This window comes from Diprion similis, chromosome 10 (genome assembly GCF_021155765.1).
Source record: "Diprion similis isolate iyDipSimi1 chromosome 10, iyDipSimi1.1, whole genome shotgun sequence".
Classification (NCBI taxonomy): Eukaryota; Metazoa; Arthropoda; class Insecta; order Hymenoptera; family Diprionidae; genus Diprion; species Diprion similis.
Window position 1 is genome coordinate 15,172,513 of NC_060114.1, and position 27,320 is coordinate 15,199,832.

The following is a 27,320-nucleotide window of genomic DNA, read 5'->3' on the forward strand; positions in this document are numbered from 1 at the left end:
AATGGCCTAAGGATCCTAAAACCAGGACGTGCACTGGGCGAATGGGGGTTCTTACCGTGTGTGTATGCGTACATATTGCCCACCTAAAGGCGGACGGGCGGTTATTCCTTGCGAACCGTGAGTCGGCGAGCTGCGAGAGCATGGTAAGGTGGTGGAGAGGGTGGAGGGCTACTGGTAGGTCGGCGGGTAATACTCGAGGGTTGTGTAGTTAATATTAACAGGCTGCTATACGGACCGCGCGTGGTACTCCTACGTAATTTCCTACTAAATGTACCGACGGCCTTGCCATACATATTTCAGCCTATGCAAATGTACGAAACTCGGCGACCAGTGTATTTAATATTTGCCGAGACTCGGTCCCGATCCATGGTGCACCCCGACCCCAACCACGACCGAGATGCAGTCAACCGTCTGAATGCCACTCTGAGAAATGCCTCGCCTCATATATTCCACGTCCCATCACGCTCCAGGCATTTCTGAAAATGAGCGCGGGCGGTTTCGGCGGACCCGAGCTTTCAATTTTCAACAAAGTTCAGAGCAATTGGAACGTCGGTAGGGATCGGAATTCAGTCCTGAAATCGGTAACCAGAAGCAAGTACCCGAGGTGTACCTTACCGATTTTCTTTACTCCGTGACACGATTTTCTTTTTTATCAACAGACGATAATACGTGGAGTGCTTGTACCATCCGGACTTGCGTTTCTTTGTCTTGACGGTTAACTTCGGGGTGGTTTTTACGCTTTGAATTTCGAAATTGGCGCGTAAGAAAAAATACGGGTCTCATGTTTTTTGACGTACTACATCATATCGCGGAACGAAGAGAATCGGTGAGATACACCTCGGGTACTTTCCCTTGTCAATAAACACATCGAAAGGATGCATTATATTCATAATCCTGAGCAGTGGGGTGCCTGCAGGTAATTTGCACATAAGGTCTGAGTTTGTGAACGTCGTAATGAGCACCGCGAAAGGCCGGGAGAAAGTATCATCTTTTATTCGTCTTACTCGAGGTATAAGCCTTTGGGTTAAGGAGCCGTGGTACTCCTGAATATTATAATCCCTGGTAACAACACGTCTTGACACTAAACCAGGAGTGGATCAAGCGTAATGGAGACGCGAGCGAGGTAAGGAATGATGAGATTAATGAAAACGGAGACTGAGAGGGACGCGGACGCGGGCGTAGGGGAGCGGAAACACGATCAGGGACTTCTGCGTCGCTGGCTTGTGCCTTCGGCGTTGTAGCAGCCCGCAGGGTCGCCCCATGGGGCAGTCAAAACTGACCCACAACAGCGAACCCGCAAACAATACGGACGGTCTTACACCCACTGCCGGAGCACCTAAATCTCCGGTGCTATTCGCCCCTTGGTATTTCTGGGGTCAGGCGGTTCGTTCAATCGGCTTTAATTACTCGCTGAAAAATTCAATCGGTTTTACAGTGATTGTGTATTTTTTTTTAAATTTTTTTCTCGTCACTCATTCAGCGGTTTTGCCGAAACGAAATAGGAGAAATTACACCCCGATTGCGATAAAGGGAGTGTTATTTGAGAAATGTTTTTTTTTTTTCCGTAAAAGGTGAAACATGGAATGAAAAGAGCAATGTGTGGGTTAGGTTCCAGAGGCTTTGATCTCGAATGAAGAATGAAATGAGAAAAAACTCCGTTACAATCGAAGCAATCTCAAACCGGTCAAAATACCATCTCACTTCTGATTTCGTATATTTGATATTTTTCTTCTCTCCTTCGTTCTCGACGTTTCTCATTTCTGTTCGATATATCCTCCAATGTGATCCACCATCACCTGTGATCTCACTTTGTGATGACGAAGTTTGGGAATGAAAAATTATGGTCAATTTGACTGGATGAGAATCTGCTCTAGCTCACTAGCCTGCAGTCTAATGTCCAGATGGTTATAACTAGTGTAAAGGAAAGTGAAATGATTGAACCAAAATTCTAGTAACTTTTGACAAAATATTGTGTGCAACTGACGTCAAGTATACCGCGGTTAATCCGTAAACCGAATGGGATTGCAACGCGTGGGGACAAATGAATATTAAAGTGTATAAGCGAATGAATAAGTAAACGAGCCAGTGGGCGGACGATAAAAGATACGGTCCTTTATATAGCGCGGTTCCGGAGTTGCCTCGCGGTCTTATGACTCGTGAAAACGTGCTTTCTTTTACCCTGGGAACATGAACGCGAAGCGAGTGGTCGTTGACGAAAAGCTGTAGGCGAGGATTGGATGGCGTATACGGTATGGATCCGGGGGTAAGAAGGGGGAGAGCTGAGAAAGAACCAAGGGGTGAGACGGAGAGCAAAAGCGAGAGAGAGAGAGAGAGAGATACAGATAAAAAGATAGATAAGTAGATAGACAGACAGACAGACAGACAGATAGATAGATAGACAGATAAATGGTGCATGGTGCGGAATAGTGAATAGATGTGTAACCGGTACAGTCCGAGTATACTGACTGCAAAAAACGTAACTATATATATATATGTATAAATATCTTGTACGTATCAGTTGGGAATGGTAAAAGGAGGGGAAGACGCGTCGTGGATACCCAAATACCCCTAGGAAACGTGTCTTTGGAAACTTTCAGTGGGTCATAAACCAGTACTCCGAAAAATAGTTTCGTCAATGGTAAAAATTGAAATTCCAAACACATTCGTCTGACTGCGGCGAAAAGCGACAGGGAAAAAGAAGTTAAAAAAATGGTGTCACCTTTTAAATTGTTTTTATTTTTTGAACCCCCTCCCCTCCCCCTACCAACACCTGTAATGCGTGCCGGAAAAGATGGATTTGGTACCTCCGGGGAAAAGAGAGGGACGAAGGGTGCAGCTGAAAGTTGAAAATTTGATTAAAATGCGGCGCGTCATCCCCTCGCGGTGATGGAATCTCTCTCTCACCTGTGCTTGCGTCACCCCTGGGCTTCTGTTCGGCCCGTACGATCTGCTCCTCGTTGGTTGGCGGCCTCTCGGTTCGCCTTGGATACTGGGGGTTGTACGGTGCGGGCCATATCGTTGTCTGTCTTTTTGGCGGGGCGGGGGTGCTCTTACGTCCTGCAATTACACGAGGGCCTCATCCACTACGGGTTAACTAATTACTTAAGCTTCCCCAACCTCTACCCTCATATTATTGTACATTACAAACAACGTTTCTACGCCTATGCGTCTATATACCTACGGGTACGATACAGATATATACGCATTACTCCTACGGGCTCCGGACTCTTCAACCCTGAATCCTAATTACAGCCTCGTTTTTCATCTTCTCGGTTCAACTTCTTTATTTATTTTTTTTTTTCTGGTTTTGTTTTGGTTTTGTTTTTTAGTTTTCTTTTACCCTTTTTTCTCTCTCTCTTTACGGCTCAACGCTGTCTTTTCATCAAACGCAACGCGCCGTCCCGGATTACTCGCGCTATTCCACACCATACAACGAGAGACAGATGGATGGATGGATGGATGGATGGATGGATGGATAGACAAAGGGTAAGTAGAGATAGAAAAATGGAAACTGTTGGAGAGAAATGTGACCATGGCGAGGCAGCTGGAAGATTGGGTATTAGGATGGTGGATGTGAGGACCGAAATTTTGAACAGTGCAGTTTTTTTTACCGGGTAATATCGAGCAAAGGGAAAGGTGGGGCAAAGTGGGCCTCTTGAGGAAATAATGCCTAAAATCAGAATAAAATGTTTAGAGTAATTATGATTTCTGAATAATTTATATTTAATAAAAAATTCAGGTGGTTAATTTCATCCCTGGTTATTTGAAAAATTGCAGGGTGCCCACTTTGCCCCACCCTCCCCTAAAGTAGGGTAGAACCTGAATCATTCTCATCAGGAACGTTGGCTCAAAAATACATTTTTGCTGCGAAATGCACGGCAATAGACGACTATGTAAAATCAAAGTAATAAAATAACCGTTTGGTGCATGAAAGAGGTTGAATACGTAGTTAAATATTTCGTACGAACTGTTTGTCGATTCAAAATTGAATTTCGGCTATCCGAACCAGGCTTGGTACCAATTTATTAAAATAATCGAGCTTCTACTGTACTTTGCCTGAAAATATACGTCAGTTTCTTTCACAGCTGCATGTTTTTCCAAGTCGAGGCTTCCAAGTCTCTCTTTGTGGGTATTTTATAATCATAGAATTGATGAAATTATCCCAATAATGCATGCAACGTGAAACAATAAAGTTAGTAAGGAATTAAATACCAATTAACTGTACACCCTAAGGGTCAATTAGGAATTGATACGGTCTTCCAAACTACGTTCAAAACTCTGAGTGGTCACGTCCACAATTACTATTCAGTAGTCAACAGTGTTAATAATTCTACGATACTCTGTACCTTTAATGGAAATTTTGGGTTCTACCATTATACACTGGAGTCTTTAACAACTGTTCAACAACTGAATTTTCCACGACTATATGAGCACGAACTGTGACAGTGGATACTTTGAACGTGATTCTGAAAGCTTTAAAAGTTGACAGCTGCCTTTGAAAATGGATGGATGGATGGATTTTCCAGTCAATGTTTCCCTAACCGGGGCAGCATTCGCATGACTCTCAATCACTCTCACGCGTTTATTCAATTATTTAATTTTTTTTCATTCGACTGATTGTTTTCTGGCCTGTTTTGCTTCGCTGCAGGAAGGAAGCCGGAGTTTCCGTTCGCACGAGTCGACGGGTGTTATCTCGCGTGTAATTCTCGACAGGGAGGCAAAATACATATCGCGGGGTTAAATTCGCGCCTGCCTCTAGATGGGTTGATACACGTTCCGTCGTTGTGTGTACTCTTGTATAATATTTATTCCGCACGGTGCATGCCACGCAATTGCCAGGGCTTATAACGAGGTCGTTAAGAGTGGGATTACAAAAAAGAAAAAAGAAAAAAGAAAACAAAAAAAAAAAAAAAAACCACCAAGAAAAAAGTAAAAATTTTAAATTTTAACGCCATTCATCGCCGCCGGCTGTTTGTCTACCGGCGGAAAAATCCCTCGAGAGCTCTTTCCTTTTTATCCAACCAGATTGAAAGTTTTCGTCGCGATAATTCTGCACTCTCGACACGGGTCTACTTTAACTTGACGCTCAACTTGGGGCCCACACCGCAATCTTCGTACCCCCTGGAACTTTGGCCCCCGAAATAACCGGGCATCAGTTTTTCTTCCCTTTTTCATCTAGTTCAGTTTCTCCTACAGTCTATTTTTTTTTAGACCTAAAGAAGAGGGTATGAGAAATAAAGATTCTGCTTGAAGACGTTTAGACGTCGTGACAAATAAATTTTGTGCTCGCTTTTGCAAGATGGTAAATATTTTCTTATGATTCCTCCGTTAAATAATTCCACGATAATTTCTGGCCTGAATAAATATCCGATCAGTCGGTTTCTTTCAAATCTAATCGTAGCTATGAAAAAAAAATTATTTTAATCTTATTATCTTCTTAGATGTACCAAGTGCTTCGCGTTTCGGTTTATAACTTAATTTTAGCAGTAATCGGTCTTGATAAGATTCTTCAGGATCGCAATATCGGAAAAGAAATTTAAATAATGCAATTTTTCTTTCTAATTTCCCTTCAGCTTTCTAACAAATTATTTTTCCTCAGCCATTCATTCCCCAATTCATTCGCAACACAGCCCGTTCGAGTCAGCGTAAGATCCGTGCAAACTGGTTAATCCAAACGTAAACAATTTCACAATACGTAATAAATTTTTATTCGATGTAACAATAAAGAAAAGGCACAAAAACTACAAAATCAATGAAAACAATAGTAAATTCGTAGTTTTCGTGTCATTTCTTTGTTTCTGCCTCAAATAAAAATGTATTGGAGTATTTTTCTTCAGAATCGTGTATAGAATGGGGCTCTTAATCCTTTTTTGCGTTTAAAACACGTGGACTTCGATATATGGAGCTGCGTACGTGAATGGCGAAATCGATCAGGGCAGCCCCTTAAACACTGACAGGAGGTTCAGAGAGGCACGAAGTTGAGCTCGTTCGACACGACGCGACAGCAAACCAGCTAATTAGTTACGAATCAGGAATTACGAATACCGCGTCAAAGGCAAAGACTCCAATTCCCTGCAGCTAGGCGTGCCTGCACAAGGCCTCGTTTCGCAGGTGACCTAATTAGGTGCATTTAATATTCAATTATCTCGAGATGCGGTCAACCCCACGCGGCCACGCGATAAACCACCGACTCGACTAGCTTCGTCCTGATAGAAGCTACAGCCACTTGCGCCAACCAGTTTTTAATAATCCTTGCATACTTCCATCCGTGCATCCATGCCTGGATATCGTCATTCGTATTACTAAATAGGGGGGCAGGGTGGGGGGAGGGGGGGGGGGGGGGGGGGGTGAGACGGACCCCTTAAGTCGCTGATTACGAGTTGTTTTGATCTACTGTAACAAATTCGTAATTGGTTTGCAGTATTTTCAAAAAAAAGAAAGGAAAAAAAAAAAAAAATTCAGACCCTCTCTATAAATTTTACAAATTTTTTATTTTCATTTTTTAAATAACTCTGCATCCTTCGATTCTACCGATATTGAATCAATTATTGATTACGTATTAATATGTATGACAATAAAAAAAAAATAAAAATAAAAAAATTTATATACCGGAGAAGTTAGTTTTATCGAAAGTATCATATTCAGAAGTACTAAAAAAAAAAATTCTTTTTTTTTTTTTTTGTCCGAAAAGAATGTTGCACACTTTGATTCAACACGTATTAAACAAACCTCTATTAATATCTCAGTGTAAAAAAAAAAAAATTTCTTTCGGAAAATTTTTTTTTGGGGGTTTCGTCGTACCCCGGTCTCTCCTATGCGGGGTGATATGGAGATTCTTTATAAATGAGGCTGCATCCCATATATGATGTATTTCTGTTGTTCGGGAATTCATGGAAATTATACGGTTCGCTGATTACGTATATATATGTACGCATATATGATTAATCGATCGTTTGTAATAACGGTTTTTTTTTTCATTGTTCGTTCACATTTTACGGTCAGCATAATCAAATTTGAAACCGACGTTTTACAATTTAATATAGAGTAAATTTATGTGAAAAGATGAAATTGAGAGAAGAGAAAAAGAAGATGTTATGCTCAAGTTAAGAGACTGAGTTAAGAGAGAACAAAAAATGCGAAGAATATACTTTTATTGCATTCTCTTTCAGTCTTCTAGAAAGTCTGTGTACGTACAAAATCGTCAAACCGAGAAGACAAAATAGTAATAAAAAAAAAACGTGGAAAAAAGAGAAGCAGAACAATCGAACGAACTCTGAGATGTAGAAAGAGAAAATGAATGTCGTCGATTTTAACCCACCTGTTCTACAGGGAGAGAGAGAGAGAGAGAGATGGATAGATTGAGTTTATTGTGTGTGTGTGTGTGAGGGAGATAGATAAATTTATAGAAACAGACAGAGAGAGTGATAGAGCGGGGAAGGGGGGGCGAAAAGCGGGTGGCAGTGAATTATCACGCATATCCAAACTTGTGAACTAACCTCATCCAGCGAACCGAAAGACAAAAGAGAGTGTGAAATATGGTTAGGTGTGATTGCTCGGCGGGCGAGTGTAATATATTCACATATTCTTAGCCAGGTGCAGAGCCAGGGAGGATGGGAGAAACGGCATATTGTTGGGACTTGGTAAGCTCGAGGGTGGTTGCAGGGCGCGGGGGGAAAGACGTCCGCGTTGAACGCGAGGGTGGTATTATACGTGTATGGTTATATACACAACAAAGCAAAGTTTCACTGCCGTATTTAAACTTTTATTTGAAAACTTTTTAATACTTCCCTTTTACTGCGCGAGGGGTTAAGAGCCGGTTGTTTGTGACCGAGAGAAAAGCACGCGAGGTTTTCGTCGGTGGTTATAGGCATTAGCCAGCTAGCCGTACCTACACAAGTACCGAGCCCAACTGCGCTGAGGGTCTCTTGTGTTTAAAACATTTCTTTCTTTCTATTTCGTTCTCTCTCTCTACTTTCAAATCCGAAATATCGAAAGGGTAGCGCCATCTTGTGGCAAAAACAAAACGTCTTCAAGATGGCTGCATATTTAATTATAAAACTTATTTGTTGTCCGGTTTTTTATGCTCGATCAACTCGATGTGGGAAAATGGAAGCCTGATAGCTTGCACGGGGATTTCTGTGCTCTGGTAATCGCGTAATTGGCTTCATACGATCAGCTGATTACTCTTTCGAAGCCATATTGATTCACCACGCCCGCACAGGTTCGGTCGTGGTGCATACGTGTTTTATTTTTCAATCACAACGGCGCCAGTAACGAGTAACGAGCATCGAGAGGGGTTAAACTAAACTTGAAGAAAAGAAGTTGGCTCCAAGTCTCTTTCCTGATGCGCGTCCGCGGACCTGCGACACTTTAAACTTTCGAGCAATAAACGGGAGATAAAACCGACAGTTTCATTCGATCGCGTCTGTGCACATTACGGGTTTCTGTTCATCATTGAATTTTATACCTCTACAGCATGAATTTTTCTCCGTAACAGCTGTGTACTAAGAATATGATCCCAGAAAATTCATCATCAAACTAAATTAACATTCTGCGATTTAGCGCAACGATATACCAAATTTTCAATGAAAATTGACTGTTCACCAGCATGGGTAAGAAAAAGGAACGAAATCTCGAGTCTGACATGATACCCATTAAACAAAGAACAGCATGTCATCTAATTGTCAAAGATATGATTCGATTTTAATGATGAAAAACTCAATACTGACGAAAATTAAAGAAACGAATGTCATTTTTTTTTTTTTACCAAATAACGAGAAGCCACGGAAAGACTGGGATCCACTTTATCCGCGGAAAAATTGTACGAGGGAAATTTCATCAGAGAGAAGAGATAAAAATGCGAGGGAGTTGGGAACCACTGTACCAGAAATTGCAAGGCTGGCCTGCATGTAACGTATTAACAATGTACAATATTGAGATTGGTTTTCGGTCGGAGCGGCGGGCGAGAACCATTGGGACCTGACCCAGACTGGCTATCTAGAAGCCTTGTTCGTTCCCTAACAACACACTTGCATACTGCAGGCGAGAATAACGCGATCAGACCCGCCCTTTGTTCGCTGTTATGCATTTTCCTGCTCATTACTTAGTAATTCCCTTTTTCTCCCCTCTTTTCACGACTTCAGGCTATAGGGAAGAAGCATTTTCTCTCACTTTTTCGAATCGGAATTATTAATGTTTCTCGCGGCAAGCTTACAACCGAAAATTTTATCCCCAGCACACCTTTGTACGGGGATATTCCCAGCCTTTTTAGTATGCGAGTGTATTAGGCATCATCCTCGCGAAAACAAACAAAGACATTCGAAGCCACCCTCGGTTCTCTGATCCACGTTTTCATCTGGCTTGCTAGTCTTTCGAAATCTCGGGGCTCGATATAAGTCGAGGTATGGCTGAACGAGGCTGGGGCGAACCTGCAGTGAAAAGAAACTGCCGAGCTTATACCGTTCTAACCATAACCGTAACCGAGTTTCTTTCCAAGTTCTACTTGCGCTCTCTGCGGCCTCACTGCAGTTTAGATACTCAACTCTGCGTCTTCCTTTCAATTAATGGGAATGTTTACTGAGCTAATTCCAACGCCGGCGTTCCATTCCTGCGGCTAGCTAATTTTCTCGACTGTCGCGACATCCTCTCTGCATCTGCCACGCCCCCTGACTGCATCTGACATTCGGCGCGGAAAGGAGTGGGGGAAGCTCAAGTCTCAGTCACTCGCGAGACGCCGAGCGATCATCATCTAACGCATCGCGCTTCAAAACGCGTACAATATGCGATTTTTGGCTTTCATTTCCAAACCAGACGCGCCGCTGACCATAAGTTTAGCTCACCTTCTTTATTCGCACTGCTTTTTATCTCCGTTGCCTTTGGCGGTGCGGAAGGCTTCGGTATCTCTGGAAAATGAAAAAAAAATTCGTGAAAATCATACAAGTAGGTCCTTTCCAAATGCAATCTAATAGTATACTTGAATAGTTTACAAGCCTTTGAAGAGATTTTTCTCAAACTAACCAACAATCACAATGAAAAGTTCGCCGCAGATTATTTTTTCTCTAATCACAGAGAACCAAAATTCATAGAAATTCGGTTAGAATAAATTTCACCAGGTTTGCCAACGGCTTGATTGTGAATTCTTTGTCATCATGCCTCGTCACCTGCAGACATAAATTATAATCAACTTACCGTAGAGCCTGATGGATCCCTCGGTTTCTCCGAGTGAATTCTTGCTGATGCATCGGTAGCTGCCAAAATCGCCAGGCTGAAGATTCCTGATGGTCAATTTCATGTCGGCGCGATAACTGTTCTCCGTTGTTTCGGTAGAGTATTTTTTCGTTGGCAATACCATCACGCTGTTGAAAACCCAGTAACTTATCGCCCTGGGATGTGCCTCGGTTTGACAGTCGATCGTAACGTCCGTTCCAGCCGGTGCTCCGACCAACTGATTTGGCACCCATATCATCGGGGAAACTGAAAGCAATGAATTAAAATTAAAAAAAAATGGGATGCAAGGAACTTGAAAAAAACGAAATTGGCAAGAAAATGAAAGGCTATGTTCATTTTTTTAACGAAATTCGCCAACTTAATCGACTCATCGTTACCTCCCTTCTTATTTCGTGTATCCAACCTGAACTTCTGCAGACCGGAAGTGAAAGAATCTACGAGTTTTAATTTATTTATACAGACTGGTTTTCCTCGAACGTCGAGGCTGCAGGATCGGGAGAAGTATGCGTTAATTATGGGTCAGCACAGAGCCAATCTGCGAACCTGTGGCTCACCGTTGGCACGCCGCATACCATGGAGGTAATATACGGAGACGCATAGCTCGCGTGTTTGGCATATAGAGTCCTTTAAGTCACTAATCATCTCCTGTGACTTGTATCTCACTCTCTATAGCTCTTCGCCGTTGTCTCTCCTCGTCTTTTGTTTCTGTCGCCAAATTTCTCGCCTTGATCATGCAAAGATGTACAAGAAAAGGAACAAATGATCGAGAAGAGATTCTTTCAATAAAATCGGACTCAATCATCAACCTTTATAGCCAAACTTTTTGAATTTCAATTTTATCGTGAGTTTCGTTTTAAGCATTCATTTTTTTTTTCTAGTGGAGTGCAAATTTGATTACGGATTATAGAGTTGTAAATTCCAATGTTTCATTATCATCGCCAATTTCCTTTCATCAATACGAAGCGATTAGCCCCGGTGAAAAGATTATTGTTTTCACAACCCAGAAGAACGATTTTCGCCATTTAATTTTTCACGCGTATCAATTCACCCTTACCCTTGGCTACCCGGAATGTAATTTCCCTGAGGTCATTTTAGGGATATGAAAAATCAGTTTCTCTTATCCCAAATGCCACCCTTCTTGATAGCTCTTTACAAATTCCGCAAACGCCTTTCCATTCGAAATTTTTCTGGACTCAAAGCACGTCGAAAAAATTATACAAGAATTTTTTTTCTGTGCAGCTACAAATTGGCTGATAATAATCCATGAATTTTGCTCCCAAAACTTTGCCACAGACTCTGGTGAAATAACAGATTTGCAAAGGATAGAAAAAAATAAATTACGGAATATTATGGTTACGTAAGGAGGTATTTAAATGATAAAATAACATCACTGATTAAATCGAAATACGATTATATTCACGAGTTATTACGTCCTAGCGAAGTTCAACGAATCATGAAACTTTTTACATCTTACTCTGCAGGCTAAAAGAAATTTTTTTGTCACACGGATGGTTTTTTGAAAAGTCTTCCATCGATTGCTCTCGCAACTTTGGATTCACCCTTACACGATATATTTTGTTTCAAGTTTCGTTGACTCTCCATATAATAAGGATAATTATGAGCGTGTACAAAATAAAGCTGGAAAAATGGAAAAAAAGTGAATAAAAAATTCACAAAAACAGTCACCGGAGGGGTAAAATTAGTTTTTCGCCGAGTTCGATCAGATTGCATTCTAATTCCAGTAGTGCTGTGATGTTTTCGAACGCATGTCGACACGGCTGCCGTCATGTATTTGCTGCTGCAGCCGTTGGAGTCAGTATGTATACAGGGTGTCTCAGCTACAAGCAACCAAACTGATAGGGGTTATACAGGAGGTCGTACTGAGGAAATTAACTCCAAGAACATGTGGTCTCCAAAGTCGCGTTCACGAGATACGACCGGTTGAAAAAATCCCGCTAAGCGCCGGCATGTAGGCAACCGAGCACACTAGTGCCGGGATGTAGGCAACCGAGTACACAGCAGGCAGAGGTTAGCGGTCTTATTGATGCGCGCTTGACTATTAATACGATACATAACGCTTTCAAATTCACGAAATTCAAACGAAAACACTCTTGACATTGATTTTTCGCCAAACCCAACAACGAAGACGTGCGACGGAAAAAGCCTTATCATTTATCCACGTTGAGCTGTGTACTCGGTTATCTATGTGCCGGCGCTTAGTGTGCACGGTTGCCTAAATGCCAGCGCTTAGCGGGAGATTTTTAACCGGACGTATCTCGCAAACGCGACTTCGGAGACCACATGTTCTTTGAGTTAATTTACTCAGTTCGACCTCCTCTATGACCCCTATCAGTTTGGTCACTTCGAGCTAGGACACTCGGTATACTTATCCCAGGTGATAGCCAAAGTCTATGCAGAAATGCACAGAGGCGTGTATACTGTACACACGGTGATACAGTGCGATTCTCTACTGCAGCGTATTTGCATAATACGATAATAATCACGTAGCGTTGTGGGGAGGGGGGGGGGGGGGTGAGACGGGGTTTCACGCCTGGAAGACGGGGCTCTCTAAGAGAGAGAGTCTGCACCGGATATCTTGGAGGTAATCCGATGCACGTCGCATTTCGAGGATGCAGGTACCTCCTCGGAGTGACGGTAGTCAGTTAGGCAGCTTATTTAGCGAGAGAGATCCTGACACGGCACCCAGGCTTCCCTGGGGAACTCCGCAGTTCCAGAATTCCCAACGATCAGCACGCGTGTAATGAAAATTTGCATTTAATCGCCCAACATCGTTTTATGTTCTACGATAAACCGGTGCAATCATGTTTAAATTTATTCGATTATACCGGCTCGTTTATCCATTCCAAAAAATTTCAACCAAATTTCACATCTCGAAATCCGTAATTGAATATTATGCAAGCAATTAAATAATAATAATAACAAAAAAAAAAAAAAAGAAACAGACAAAATTCCGTCGCTCATCAATCAAACGAGATTCCATTTAACCTGCGAGATCTGTGAATAAATTTTGGGCACAATTTTTGGGAATCTATTTAATCACCTGAATTCATCAGCAATCACCCCGCAAATCGAACAGTGAAAATTTTGTTCCGATTCGTTGTACAAGCCTTCACGTGTCTCGTTGTTGGACTAAATTTTTTTCTATTTCCACCCGCAAACTGATCACATATGCAAATAAAGTGACGTTCGATGCAACCGCAATACGACACGTAATAGGGTAGATAAAATCAGAGTAAAATGTTGGCAAAAAACGGGACGTCGTAATGCATGTGAGAATTTTTTTCACCCTGTCGACTGTACCTACGTTAATCCTCCGTCCTTTGCGCGAGGCGTAGATTTTTACACGTATAACTGACCGTGCATAACAGCGTGTAAAAAGTGTTTTCAGATAGAGATTTATCACGCGTCTGTCGAGCGTTGTTATAAATCAATCATCGCAGCAAATGGCGCCTACAGAATGGGGTATCTTTTGCAAAATCACCCGGACTGTGCAACACGGTTTCTCCTCTCCGTCTGGCCTCGGATCTTTCATTCCTCGCGATATTCCATACAACGTAATGTGCATGCTCTCGGTGAACTAACTGCAGTAGCCAACAAGGGTATGAAATTTGAAAGGGAGTCGGATCCTCCCGTGTAGCGAAAATAACACTGCAGGGTGTATAATTTCAGTATAAACATTATTCCTATAGTATTTCTCTCGGGCTTCTCATTCTGCCAAAGAAATGATGCTTTGAAGTTAGAATATCTCTCTGCGCAACTTGCGAATGGATATCTATGCTAGCGCGAGAAAATTCTGACAATTTTTTTTTACGATATTTAAATAGAAAATATTCTTCGAAATGACTAAAAAAGATGCTGTCCAAGTCACAACTCTCAATATTGATATTTAGAGGTGCCTCGTCGTGATTTTCTATTTCTCACTTAAATAACGTGGGAATTTTTTTTTTGTAACTTTGGAATTTTATAACTCGTTAACGCATTGGGTACTAACATAAGACCGGAACGTCTTTTTCTAGGGAATTGGACGCTCTACAAAAAAGTTTTGTTAGCATTTTATGGTGAGCCCACTCTTTCAAAAGCTATCTAAGGTCACAGGTCAACAAACGAGTTTAAATAACTTTTGAAAGAGTAGAATTATCACAAAATGGCACGAGATCTTTTTTTTAGATCCTTCGATTTTCTACAAAAATATGTATTGCTCATTACGATACGCCAATTCGTTGTTGAGTAATAAAATTCCAAGATAAAAAAAAAAAAGAAAAAATAATATTCTGGGTTACTTAAACGGGAAATATAAAATCGCAAATATTGACCACTTAAAATTAACATTGAGAGCTGAAACTTTGATAGAATTTTTTTTTTTTCGTCGTATATCTTGAAGGATATTTTCACGGTGACTAACGTAAAGAAAAAAAAATGATTTTTTTTTTTAGCCTACCCTAATATATACTTTGAGAAAAATAGAAAGGAATCCCGCCTCGTGGGGTAAAAATAAATAGAAGAGTTTTGCTATTTCATTAACTTCTCTTCTACGATGTTGGCCATATTCCGGTTCTCTTAATTCTTTGTTCATCCTTCTGGAAGCCCGGCTCTTTATCTTTCTCCGGGAATATGCTTTCTTCGCCCTGTTGATTAGCCCGAAGGATGAAGCGAGCGCGAGCGAAAATGAGAAAGAGAAAAAGAGAAAGCGAGAGAGAGAGAGAGAGAGAGAAAGGGGAGAAAAGCGTGGGCGAGAGTGCGTATAACGCGGGTATAACGGCGTCTCAGAATGGCGCTGGGGGATGAGCCTTGCGGAGAATAAACGAGGCTCTAACCGCTTCTATTCCAGCGCACTAGTAGCTATATAGGGTAAATAAAATATGCCTCGGCCCTCCTAAATATTCAAAAGGCGACGCCGCGCAGCCTCGGTGCCGCTAAACCAGAAGCAGAAGCAGAACCAGAAGCTGAAGCTGAAGGGGCAGCTCGTGATGCTGTGTGTAAGAGATCCACGCTGCCTGCACGCATTGTGTGTGGGACTTACTCCTGTGGTTGAGGGGTGAGGAGTGAGAGGTGGGCGATACGTGTAAGCGAAGGAAGTGACGCGAACAAATGGAGGGCATAAGGGGGAAAAATGACCAAGAGCCTCGGGACCAGAGCCTGGCTCCTGCCTGCAGGTCGTTCTGTATTTCCCTTGAGTATCACGCGAGTGATCCGTGCCGCACGAACTACGCACGTCTACCTTCCGTATCGCTGGAAAGTGGAAACGAGCCGGTGGATACAGACAAGGAACGGGCTCGGCGGGGATGCGATATTTTTTGAAAATTTTCCCGCAACGAGAAAAGAGACGGAAGTGATGAAAATGTATCGAGAAATTTTTTTTTTTTTTTGTAAATACCGGAAAATTTTATAGTAAAATGGGTATCGTTGGAACAATGTGGTTCAAATATTGTTCGAATGATAAGAAAAGGTGGTACTATAGTTACTATATTTATTGTTTCTGTGATTATAGACTTCAATACTTCATTTTACTATAATTTTCATTTTCATATCCAATGAAAGAAATTCTATTCCTGACAAGTTTGTCAAATTTTTTAAAACCTGTATTTGATTTTTGAGACTCCCGAATGATTTTTAAAGACAGCCAAAATGTTTGTTAAAGCTAAGTATTACTTTTTAAGATGTTTAATTTTTTTTTTTTTTTTTTTTCACACAATTGCATAATGTTTTTATCATACATTTACCTCTAATTTTTCGGATTTTTTAAATCTTGACGTATATACGTTAACGTTTAGGTATACAGACATGTTTTTTGAACAGCAATGTTTTAATAGATTAATCATTTTCGAAACGTCCGAGAATTTGTCAAATTTTCATAAATTCTTGACGCTATTATGTACCCTTAAAAACGTTTTTGCGTATGTAGGCTTTATCAACCAGTTCGCAATTTCCTGTACCGTCTAATTCTTAGGAATATTCTATATCAACGACTTTTTGGAGCCCCTAAAGTTCAAAAACGTTGAAATTAAATCAGCGCGTCTAAAATTTCCAATAAAAATCTTCGATCAAACTCGGAAATACGAATGAAAGAAAATTAAACTCAAAAAAATCTTGAAAGAAATTTGTTTCAAGTTCAAGTTTTAAATTCGTAACATCAAAAAACATCAGCGATTGGAAGAAGAAAATCATTCCAGAAATAAAAAGGGATGAAAATAAATGAAGTGATGATAAAAAGAGGTAATGAAACTGTTGCCTCGGCTAACCGACAAGGAGTTGCAGATATTAATTAAAGGCACTTACATTCGACGTCGACGATTATCCTTTTACTGACAGATGGAGGGACGCCATTTGTAGCGATGCAGAGATAAGCACCCATCTCGGTCCGCGAAATCCTCGTCAGATTCAGCTGCTCGCCTTCGTACGCTGGCACTGTTTGACCAATAAAACGACAGGCAGACATTAATTAACGAATAAATAAACCGACACAAACCAGCCGTTAAACGTTACAGTTGGCTGTAATATTATTTTACGGAGGGAAGTCTATGTCCTGGTATATTAAACTTATCACAACGTCCTCTTGCTAGATTGTTATTTAGCTTATTTTTGTTTCAATTATTGCCACGTGGGTGAATTTTTGCTTGTTCTTTGATTTTTTAATTTACTCAAAAACTCAGACCAACACAAATTTTTTGAATTAATTGTCGATATTCGAACTTGATCGAGGGTAAAAAACTTTTGTGCAAAACGTCTCGTGATTAAAACGAGAATTTTTTTTAAGCTCTTTTTTTAATTATTCCCACACAGGTGAATAAAAAGTCTCGTGATTAAAACGTGCTGCAATCATAGAGTGAAATCGGTAGAATATAGCAGATTTATAAATAATTTCGAAACTTTTGTTTATAATTGACGAAGAAGTTAAAGGATGAGGAAACCGAAATCTCGATTGACGGTGACAATCGACGTCCGTCGTCAGGAACGTAACTCGTGAAAAACTGCGACAGATTATATGTGATTGTGTAAATGATTATTTGTCGTAAATAAATATCCGAGGGAGTAAAAAGGGGGTGAAATATTGAAGGAAATCGATTTCTTCGCGTGGTTTTTCGCCACGCGCCGTACGTGTTACGTAGAAATTACACAAACACACAGACACAGAGAAACTTAGGTGGATCATAACACGTATTTATATTGCAGGAGATATTAGATACGTATAAATAGCCGTTGCGCTGCTAATGTCACCCCCGAGGAAGCCCCGCAGCTATCGCGTTGCAACAATGGTGTAACGAGCTTTTGATCGCGCATCTACTATACACTCGGCCTATCGATTTTCGATGGATATTTATGTACATAGTAGCAGGTATTATATATTATGCATACTGAAGTACAGGGGTGGGGGTGAAAAATTAGAATGGCTGACTGATGCAAGGACCAAAATATAATATCGAATTTTTAAAGACACGAAAATCTAATTGATAGACTTATTTATATGCAGGAAGTCTATTTACAGGGAATGGAAAGTGTAGAAATGTCAAAACACAGAAGGACTAGAATATCTAATTTTTCAAGACATGGAATTCTAATTCGTGGAATTATTGAAATGTAGAAAGAAAATGGAAAATGTAGAAGTGTGAAAAAACAGAAGGATAAGAATATCTAATTTTCCAAGACACGGAAATAAATCCATCTACAGATAACTAAAAATTTAGAAATGTCAAAACGTAGGACGAAGAAATCTGGAATCTATATACAATTCTATACTATAAAGACGAATTTTATCGATTCTACATTTTGGAATTGTCTTTTATTCTAACCTTTCAATATTTTTCTCTTCTCCATACTTCGACTTTCAACGTTTTTAAATTCAATAAATGAAATTTCTGTTTTTTCAAAAGGTTGATATTCTAGATCTTTCTATGTTTTTACCCCCACCCCATATATTTCTGCTCGAAATTATGTCGTAACTCTAATCGAGAATAATTTGATCCTTTAATCAGACAGCAACACTGCAAACATTGATTACTTCGATAAAATCATGTCGATTCCTTCAAAAAACTTCAACCATCGTCAAAACGAAACACTCTACAACTCTCACGTTTCAAAAGGACAGATTTTTAAAAAACATTTTATTTAAGTAAACCGTTATCAATCGATCAAACAATTTATTATGAATGAAATAAATTTTCACCGGTACAAATACGTGAAGCATAACGTCAAGTGAGTATTTCTTCGATCGGTTAAATGATATTTTATCCAGTTACAGGCTTACTTGTTAATCAGTTAAGTCAACTAATCGATTAATACTTGGGTGAAGAGAGAAGTTTTATCCAATCAATTTCTCCGTATAATAATTATAAATTTAAGCATAAATCTGCAAGGATGTTGAAAAAAAGCGTCCTTGTAGAAAAGTTGCTTTTTCATCTATATATAATTCATCATCGAAATATAAATAATTTTTCCCAAAAAATTGGGCTTTCGTAAAAGTAGTAAAAAAAAAAAAAAAGTCGAGGACTCTATTCTCGTATCCTGAGGGTTCATCCTATTTGTGTGATATTCGTGCGTGTGTAATTTGTGAGGAAGATTTTTATCCGGATTCGTTGCAGGAAATCGAAAAAAATTTCTTTATACCAAATATCGGAAATTAAAGAAATACTTATGAAGAGTAGAATATGATTTTTCCCCATTTCCTCTTAGTGTTGTACATGGAATTTCTTTGCTCGGAAAAAGTTAGCGAACCATCTTTATATATGTATTATGTATATAAGGGTAGTTTCTTTTTTGTTGACTTTTCTTCCTCTTTTTCTTACGTACACTTTGAAAAGCTGGTTTTTTTTTAGCCTCAAACAAAATCTCGTGAAACCGGAACTCGGTTGCAAAATTTTTTCAAAAGTACCTCATTAAGTTTTGAATTTTTCAAACACTCTAATCAAAATATTTCGGAAAAATCTACAAGCTAGGAAGCTGTTATTGGTTTCATTTTTTGAACAATCTAATGTTCTTTAAAAAACCTCGTGACTACCACGTGATATTATTTTAACCTGATCAGGCACTTTTCAGAATTTTTGCTACAGAGTTCCGGTTACACGAGGCTTCATTTGATGTTAAAAACTAACTTTTCGAAGAGTGAATAAAAAAACGATAGAAATAAAAATAAGAATTAAAAAAAAAGAAACGTTCCAATATATTATATGCATTATATATTAGTCGAGAAAAATTTGCGTTAGTGATTTTCGAACTTGTTATTTGTAATACTTTTTTTCAATATCAAATTGAAAATAAAACTGCAGCGTTGCAGTTTCACAAGTTTCGCAAGCTCTTGACAAGAAATTTATCTGCTATCGACACCCGATAAAAAAAAATTCAATCTCGAATATATAAATCAGTAATCAAAAGTTTTGGATAAAATTTAAAGAAAAACTATTTATGAAGTACATGAAGAAAAAAATCAACGATTCGAAAATAATTTTCACAAAATGCGGATATTTCGAGTGTTTTTTTCTTTCTCGGTGACGTTTCTTTCTCCTCTTTTTTGCGAAGCTGAGCCTTTATGGAATTTCGTGATCCGTTATTCACAGCGGAATTTAAAGTCGAATAGATTCTACGACGCGACGGACGGTGGAGCGAAGCTATTCGATGTAAGACACTGAAACCAATTACTCTAATGAAACAGCCCGCAGCAGCTGAGTTGGTCGGCAAATATAATGAAAATTAATCTTAAAGTAGCTTGTAGAATTAGAAATAAGAACGAAAATTCCACGCATTTTTATCGACTAATTTAGCTGCACTTTTTCACTTGAACATATTTTTTTTCAGATTGGTATTGCAATTTTTGAGAAAAACTATTCTTCAAGAAAAAATCTGACGATTGAAACTTATTTTTGTGAATTTTTGAAATGTATGAAAAAAAAAGATGACGATGTTTTTTTCCAAATTTTATTCTCCACGAGAGATATTCTGCACAGAAATCATTTTTCGAAAAAATTGATGGAAAAATTCGATTCCTTTTCACGCAATTGCCGTCGAAAACATTTTTTCATCTTATCTTATTCTCTTCGTTGAACAATTTTGAAAAACACAGTGAATTCCAAAAATAATCCGACCAACTTTTTTATTAATACGACAAATGAATTAAAATAAATTTATTAAAATAACCAATTAAGATCCTAAATCCCCATAAAATAAATAGTTTCAAGAAAATTCTCAATTAATCTATAAAAATAAATAATTGAAAAAAAATTCTTAATTAATCGATAAAAATGAATAATTTAAAAAAAAATTCCTAATTCATCTGTGAAAATAAATAATTTCAAAAAAATTCTTAATTGATCTGTAAAAAAAATAAATAAATTCAAAAAAATCCCTAACTCATCTGTAAAAATAAATAATTTCATACGAATTATTCTCATTCTTAAGCAAATTCCGTACGAGAATAAAACGTGTACCAAACTTTAAAATCTACAAACTTGTGCTTCCGTTTTCGAATTTATCCTGTGAGAAGTGTTGCGAACCGTCTTATCGAGTAAAATGAATACTGTGGTTGAAAAATTTTGAAGGATTTTTCAAATTTCAATGCTTAAAATGACGCCAAGACTTATGGGAGGCATCATTAAGCCGTGTGATGGTTGGTTATTTCCCATATAAATAGTAACTGGTGGCCAGCCTCGATTCTTAAGGCGTCTATGATTTTTCGTCTAATCAACCTTCAGAATTTCTTTCCATTTTCCTCTTTTCTGCGTCGCGACTTGAGTTTCATTCCTACTATTTCATGCATTTTCCTCTCGCACGCAAAAAGCCACATGCATAAATATGGAAGTTTACGTAACAGGCGTATGTAGGTTGTATATACGGCATTCCACGCCAAATCGATCTGGATCTGATCTCCCCGACTTATTGTTGGCTCGCGATTTTTTTATATGATTATTTTGAGTGTCGAATGCACTAATTTTTTTCATCGAAATTTTTTCGATCGAATCAAATTACCATACATATCGATCCATAAAATTTAAAAATCTCAAATAATTCTGAAAAATCTAGTGTCATACATTTTGTAAGTTTGATTCGGAACGAGCCGAAGTTTCTTTCTTGTTTTTTTTCTTGTTTTTTTCTTCTTTTGGAATTAGAAGGAAGAATCAGTCCACTATGGCTCATATTTAAAAAAAAATTTCATACCTGCTATACAATTTTTCAAAATTAATTTAGATTTTCAAATTTCGTCTATCGATACGGTGAGTTTAAAAAATTAAAGGCATTTAAATTTGGAAAAACATTAATACCTTCGAGATTGAAAACAATCGTATAAAAAGTCACGAGTCAAATCGAACAGGTCAAGGGTGAGATCCAGGTCGATTTGGCATCGAATGCCCGATATACGTACGTACATGTATCCGCGTTTTCACGCAGCCATGAACCTCCCGCAGGAAATGCTTCGCCGCATCTACTTCGCACAGCTTCGTAGCCAAGTACTAATTATATATTTAGAGCTCGCGGAAAATTAGGTTTTTGGACACCGGAGAAAGCGTCTACTGCTGTAGCCGTTGCTGTTGCCTCTCAATTTTCGGTCGCTCTTTTCCCTCCCCTTTCCCAGCTATACTCCTATAATAAACCCGGCAACCCTCCTTTCCTTTCTCCAGAGCAATATATCAAACGGGAGAAACGCTTCGAGTCAAGTCGAGTTCTGAAAGTCCTTTGAAAAAAATCTGAATTTTCGTATTCACAAGGGAATTTGAAATTTTTTAAAATCTATTACAATCTTTTCGATAATCGCTGAAATCTTATCGAAATCGCGTTAAATTACATATATTATCTTTCATGGCTATATTATACTGATATCACTTCAAACATTTGCAGTGAAATTACTGACAGAATTAGGGCAGGTTCAGGAAAAATGGGATACCCTGAAAATATTATAAAAAAATTTTGCATTCAACCCGTTTTGCCCCCCCCCCCCCCCCCCCCCACTAGACTTTTCTTATGTTCGTTATTTTATCAGAAGTTGCTCAATTTGATTACTCCTTTCCAAATAAATTCAACTCCAAGCCTTCAGTTTTTTTTCTTTTTCTAACAAAAAATTGCCTCTGCAGTTTGTTAATCGACTTTACAAAATTGTGATGGAAAAAAATAATAATAATAATAATAAATAATCCAAAACACCTTATATTGACGAATAATGCTTAAGGCTTGTCAATCGAAGAGGGTAAAAAAAAACCTAGATAGCAGCTATAGAGTGTTGAGAGTACATAATAAAATATTAACGTGATGGCTCGTAAAATCGAAGTTAAGGTTCGCCGGTGCGACAAGAGCAGCGTGGTATCAGCTCGAGGTATCTTTTCCGGGCTTTTGCAACACTTGCTGTTTCGCCGTCCCAGAACCGCCCCCTGTAGTATCCGTCTATACGCCCCGAGATATATTTGTATACAGGTTGACTTTTACGACTACAAGGGAAATAAAATATCGGAAAATTCGAAATCTGACTTGGGGTGAAAATTCCGGATCAAATAGAAACTTCCCCAAAATCTTTCCCCGCAGGTATGAGGGAAATGAAAAGGGAAAAATCGGGCATGACGCTGAAGGAGCGAATGTCTAGCCGAAAAAAAGCGTGTGAGTTTAGAAGCTTTCCAGAAATTGACACGACTTTCTCGTTAACGTTGAGGGAAAATTGAAAATATCGATAAATTTCAACGTCCTATGATCGTGTTCTTCAAAAAAAAAAAACATCGGAGCTTAATTCTCGCTCATTTATCTGACGGAAGCGCGCATCGATCAGCTCGGCAGCTTTTCATTGCCTATTGAAAAATGTTCTCATGACGTCAGAGCCTGGTCATCGGCGCCATTTTATTACCACATAACCTAAGTTTTTAATTTTAATGCCAGCAAATCGTAATTTTTCTGGTTTCAAATTACTCATGTCACATATATTAATGAAATGTAATTAATGATGTACCTGTTCTATCATCCACACACGATAAAACACGGTCAACGGTTAGCTGTTAGCCCGGTTGTATTAGTCTGATTTTTTTCCACCAGATGACGCGTTGAAAAGTGACATTCCCAAGAGTAACGAAATGATGATTCACCGCCTCGAGTCGCGGCTCAAACGATCCGTCTCGTTAAATAAATCCTTGCATAATTTTCTCAACCCCTTTGAATATTTTATCGCGTTATCGTGTGTGCGCATAATTTCGAAGAGACCCTTCCGCGCGTTGCAGGTACCCATCATCTTCTCCTTTGTAAGGCGGGTTGCGCAGGTGCAGGTACTCGTCAAACCCGGCTTGATTAACTCCTCTCAAATATTTAAGGAGGATGCGAAACTAGGGAAAAGCTCCACCTTGCTTTTCTCCAGCTACTGTGATCCATCCCTACGATTACTTCAACGCACTAACTCTCGTCGTGAGACGGCCGAAATTTTCCACTCCTCTTTCGCAGCCGGAATCGAATCGTTCCTTTCGACTCGTGAAAGTCAGATTTTTTCCTCTCTTCCAATGTCATGCTAACTGAATTACCAACCGGATAAAGTAAAACGTGATGATCCTGATCGTACGGTACCTTTTTAATCATAATAAATTCTGTTTAGGTAATCAAGATCCAAAGCATCACGAGACGCCATTTCCTTGCAAAAAATATACGCTGCTCCAACCATGTCATATTTAATTATAAAACTCGTTCGTTATCGCATATTTTACCCAGCATCAACTCGAGGTAGCTAAATAATAGCCTCAGAGCTTGCACGAAGACTACCGCGACCAGACAGTCGTGAAATTTACCGAGAACGATCAGCTGATCACCGCGTCGACGCCATGTTTCCTAAGTTACGCCCGTATCTTGGATCTCAACAGTCTGAACAATATACTTATAATTTTCCTCGGATTGCTCACCTTTTTTGCGCCGATCTACGGATATCCCTTGGCCGTCTTCTCGCCTCCACCTGAGCTTCGGGGTTGGAAATCCGTCCGCCTTGCAGGTTAAGGTTATGTTCTGATTCTCCCGAACGGCAACCGTGCTCTGGGTAGACATAGAGTCCAAGATGTTGGGAGGAACTGCGAAGAAAGAGTTAAATAATTGAGAAAAGAATAAGACACCTGTTCGTTTTATACGTAAGCCCTCCCCTAACGGATTACGAAATCGGCTCAATCTTCGGGAAATCACAGTTTTCGCAAAGATGTGTGATATAATTAAAAGAAGATGGAGAAACTTGCAAAAATAGTGAATATACCTGCAACGGATACTCACTCGTTTTGAGGTTATGGTACCATGTCTCGATATCTGAATATGAAGTTTTCCGTATTTTTACATCAATCTTCTAAAGTTCCATCATGTAACACACCGGCGGAACAGCAAACACTGTCATTTCCAAGAACCTGAACGATTTCGTTACTCCAGGAAGAAATAAAGCGTAAAACTGCGGCCAGCGACTTACCGATGACCTGAAGGTAGCCGACTTGGCTGATCATCGGATTGGTGTTGACCTGGCACATGTAGTAGCCCCTGTCCTGCTGCTGGACGCCACTGACATGAAGCAGATAGGTTTTCTGATTGTCGTAGGAAACCGAGAATCTAGGAATCTTGGTTATCACGTGTCGATGAACCGTTACGATCATCTGACGGTCAATGTGGATCCACGCCACCTGAAATCAGTTGATTTAGCGATCAAATCAAGGAAACAATGGATCGAAAATGCGATTTTTGCCTAAGCCCTTTATCTCTATTTCCTCTTTACCCTCAACTATGTTGTAAGTATACATGGTATGCCTAGGAGTGCAGCTTCTTTCTCTAAAAAAGTTTCTCTCTCGCGCTAAACTGGACTTAAGTAATATGTGTACCAACGGCGCCAAAATCCCCTAGATCGGTGGTGATTAATCGTTGTCACATTGAATCTGCGTGGGGAAAAAATGAGCGGGACTTTAGATAACTCACACCAGAACTACACACGATGGCATTACCGAGCAGGGTAGCCATCGCAAAAAAAATAATTCCCTATCAATATAGGGATTTCTTCAGATAATTGGTACACATCTCACTTAAAGGCTTTAACCTTAAAAAAAGGAGCGTGTCGTAGGAGTTCTAGGCAGATCATGTATACTCACACCATGCACGCCCTGAACGTACAGGAATAACATAAACTTTTAGGTTAGATTTGGAAACAACTTCGACTCAATTCTTATTCGGGCTTGCGTAGAATCTCAGCCTGACGTTTTCGCCTTTTGTTGTTATAACCCTGAATCGCAATTATGCCTAGGAATGTAACAACGAAGTGGAGACAAAGCGAGTCTAATGGAGTTATACTCGCGACATCTCTGGAACACTCACTGCAGCACAGTGTGCAACTTAAGTCGTTCTCGAAAGACGACGACGGTTGTATAATTGTCCGAGACACGCCTATGCCTTAGCTCAGGCTCAATTTAACACCTCCCTCGTCTTCATCCTCTCACGGATTTAAACACAACTTCTCCACGTCTCGATTAGAGGTTATTGGCGTCATTTCTCGTCGTCAGCGTTAAGCTCTCCCCCTCATAATTTAAGTTGACTTTAATGCGTCCTTGTTCTTCGTTCCAGTTTTAAGTGTGTCATCGCATGAATCCCATCGTCATTATTGTGTTTTGAAAAATTAATGAAAATATTTTAAGAGTATAATGAATCGCTCGAGTCAACATCTCACGTTCGAGTTATTAAAGTTCCAACTGTCTTTGTACAAGTCTGGAATTTCAGTTCCATTAGAGATCAACAAAATGCAACACGATGTAGTTTCCCGTATATCCACTTAAGTAACAATGAGCATGACTCGACAATCCAAGCACTTGACAAGACTTCACTATATAAGTCTTATAACCGGAAAAGTTGAATCTTGAATGAACTTTCAAACTTCCGAACAAGTCCCACGTTTTACATTCTACACTTATACGTATTTAATGCAGCTGGGCGTGGGTGAAGTGGAATAGGAGAAGGTAGATGGGGGTCAATGGTAGCAAACCATACCGTCAGAGGGTGAATAATTCGTTTCGGACCTACTGCGATAATTTCCCTTGTCTACGTTCGCCAAAACTTTCTCCGGAGAAAGTTAATGTTTTGTGTATATAGTTCACGCATAGAGTGAGGGTTGGAATCCAGCAACGACTTGCTCACTACTAGAGTTGTATATAAAGTAAAGTAAAGTGAGTTAATGTCCGGACGAATACGCCTGGTTATAATATATCAATCATAGATCAGGCAAGATCAGGAATCCTAAAATTTTTCAAAATTATTCATTAAACAAAAGATGAAACCATAAAAGAATATATAACGGTAATAACAAAAGATTAGTGGATAGAAATTATAAATTGATGAAAAAACAGGGAATAAGGTTGGAGAAATCGGTATAATGATAATAATAAGAAAGAAAAGACGCCACTAAGGTGGGGGAGAAAAATGAAACGAGCTCCGCGTTTCTTATATTCAACCCTCTTGGTGAACGCCACGTGGCACCACCCGAGATTTTAGCCCGTGGGTAAAATTGCAATGAGGTGGGTTGGTTTATATAACCTATACATATATATATATATATCCTATATATATATATATATGTATTATGTATATGCCTACAACAACCGGAGTTAATGTGTGTTTAAGGACGAAAGTTAAAGGCACTCAACCGGATTTAATCAACTCCATGTGAATTTTCTATGGAAAACTACCGTCTAGAAATAATCTTTTTACTCTATCACCGAGTTCTTATGGTATAATAAGCCATTATTTTGTTTACAGAAGTACTGTGCCGAGTTCAACGCAGCTGAATATTGATAAACATTACACAGGTAAAAAGTTGGATCAATAATGGTAATTTAACTGAAAGTGAGAAATTTTTAGCCAAAAAATTTCATAAAAGTATATTATTACTTACAACACATTTTTTAAACTATCATTTTATTTTATATGTTTATCGTGTTGTTTTTTTCTTTTTTTTTTTTTTTTTAAATTCTACAGTTTCCTTTTTTTTTATGGGAAAGAATAAAATCCGAGAGTTTTGGAATCGATTCTTCTGAGACGTTTCTGGCTTCAGAAAAATACCGTTCAAGCAATTACGGATAAAATAACACGATTTTTCTGTACGTAGCAGACAAAAGCAAGGA

General features: G+C 39.2%; 1 protein-coding gene across 3 annotated transcripts in view; it reads right to left on the reverse strand.

Moving 5' to 3' along the window:
• The window catches only part of LOC124411175 (lachesin-like), a 222,130-nt gene that overhangs the window by 13,177 nt on the left and 181,633 nt on the right, over positions 1 to 27,320 (reverse strand). For 2 of the 3 annotated variants that reach the window (XM_046890124.1, XM_046890123.1), the window contains exons 4-9: positions 24,635 to 24,842; positions 24,093 to 24,254; positions 16,525 to 16,653; positions 10,189 to 10,473; positions 9,840 to 9,902; positions 2,905 to 3,057 (exon numbers count right to left, since the gene is read on the reverse strand). In XM_046890124.1, the coding sequence (XP_046746080.1) occupies positions 2,905 to 3,057; positions 9,840 to 9,902; positions 10,189 to 10,473; positions 16,525 to 16,653; positions 24,093 to 24,254; positions 24,635 to 24,842 (1,000 nt within the window). The remainder of the gene's footprint in view (positions 1 to 2,904; positions 3,058 to 9,839; positions 9,903 to 10,188; positions 10,474 to 16,524; positions 16,654 to 24,092; positions 24,255 to 24,634; positions 24,843 to 27,320) is intronic. The other variant, XM_046890125.1, reaches the window with a different exon arrangement.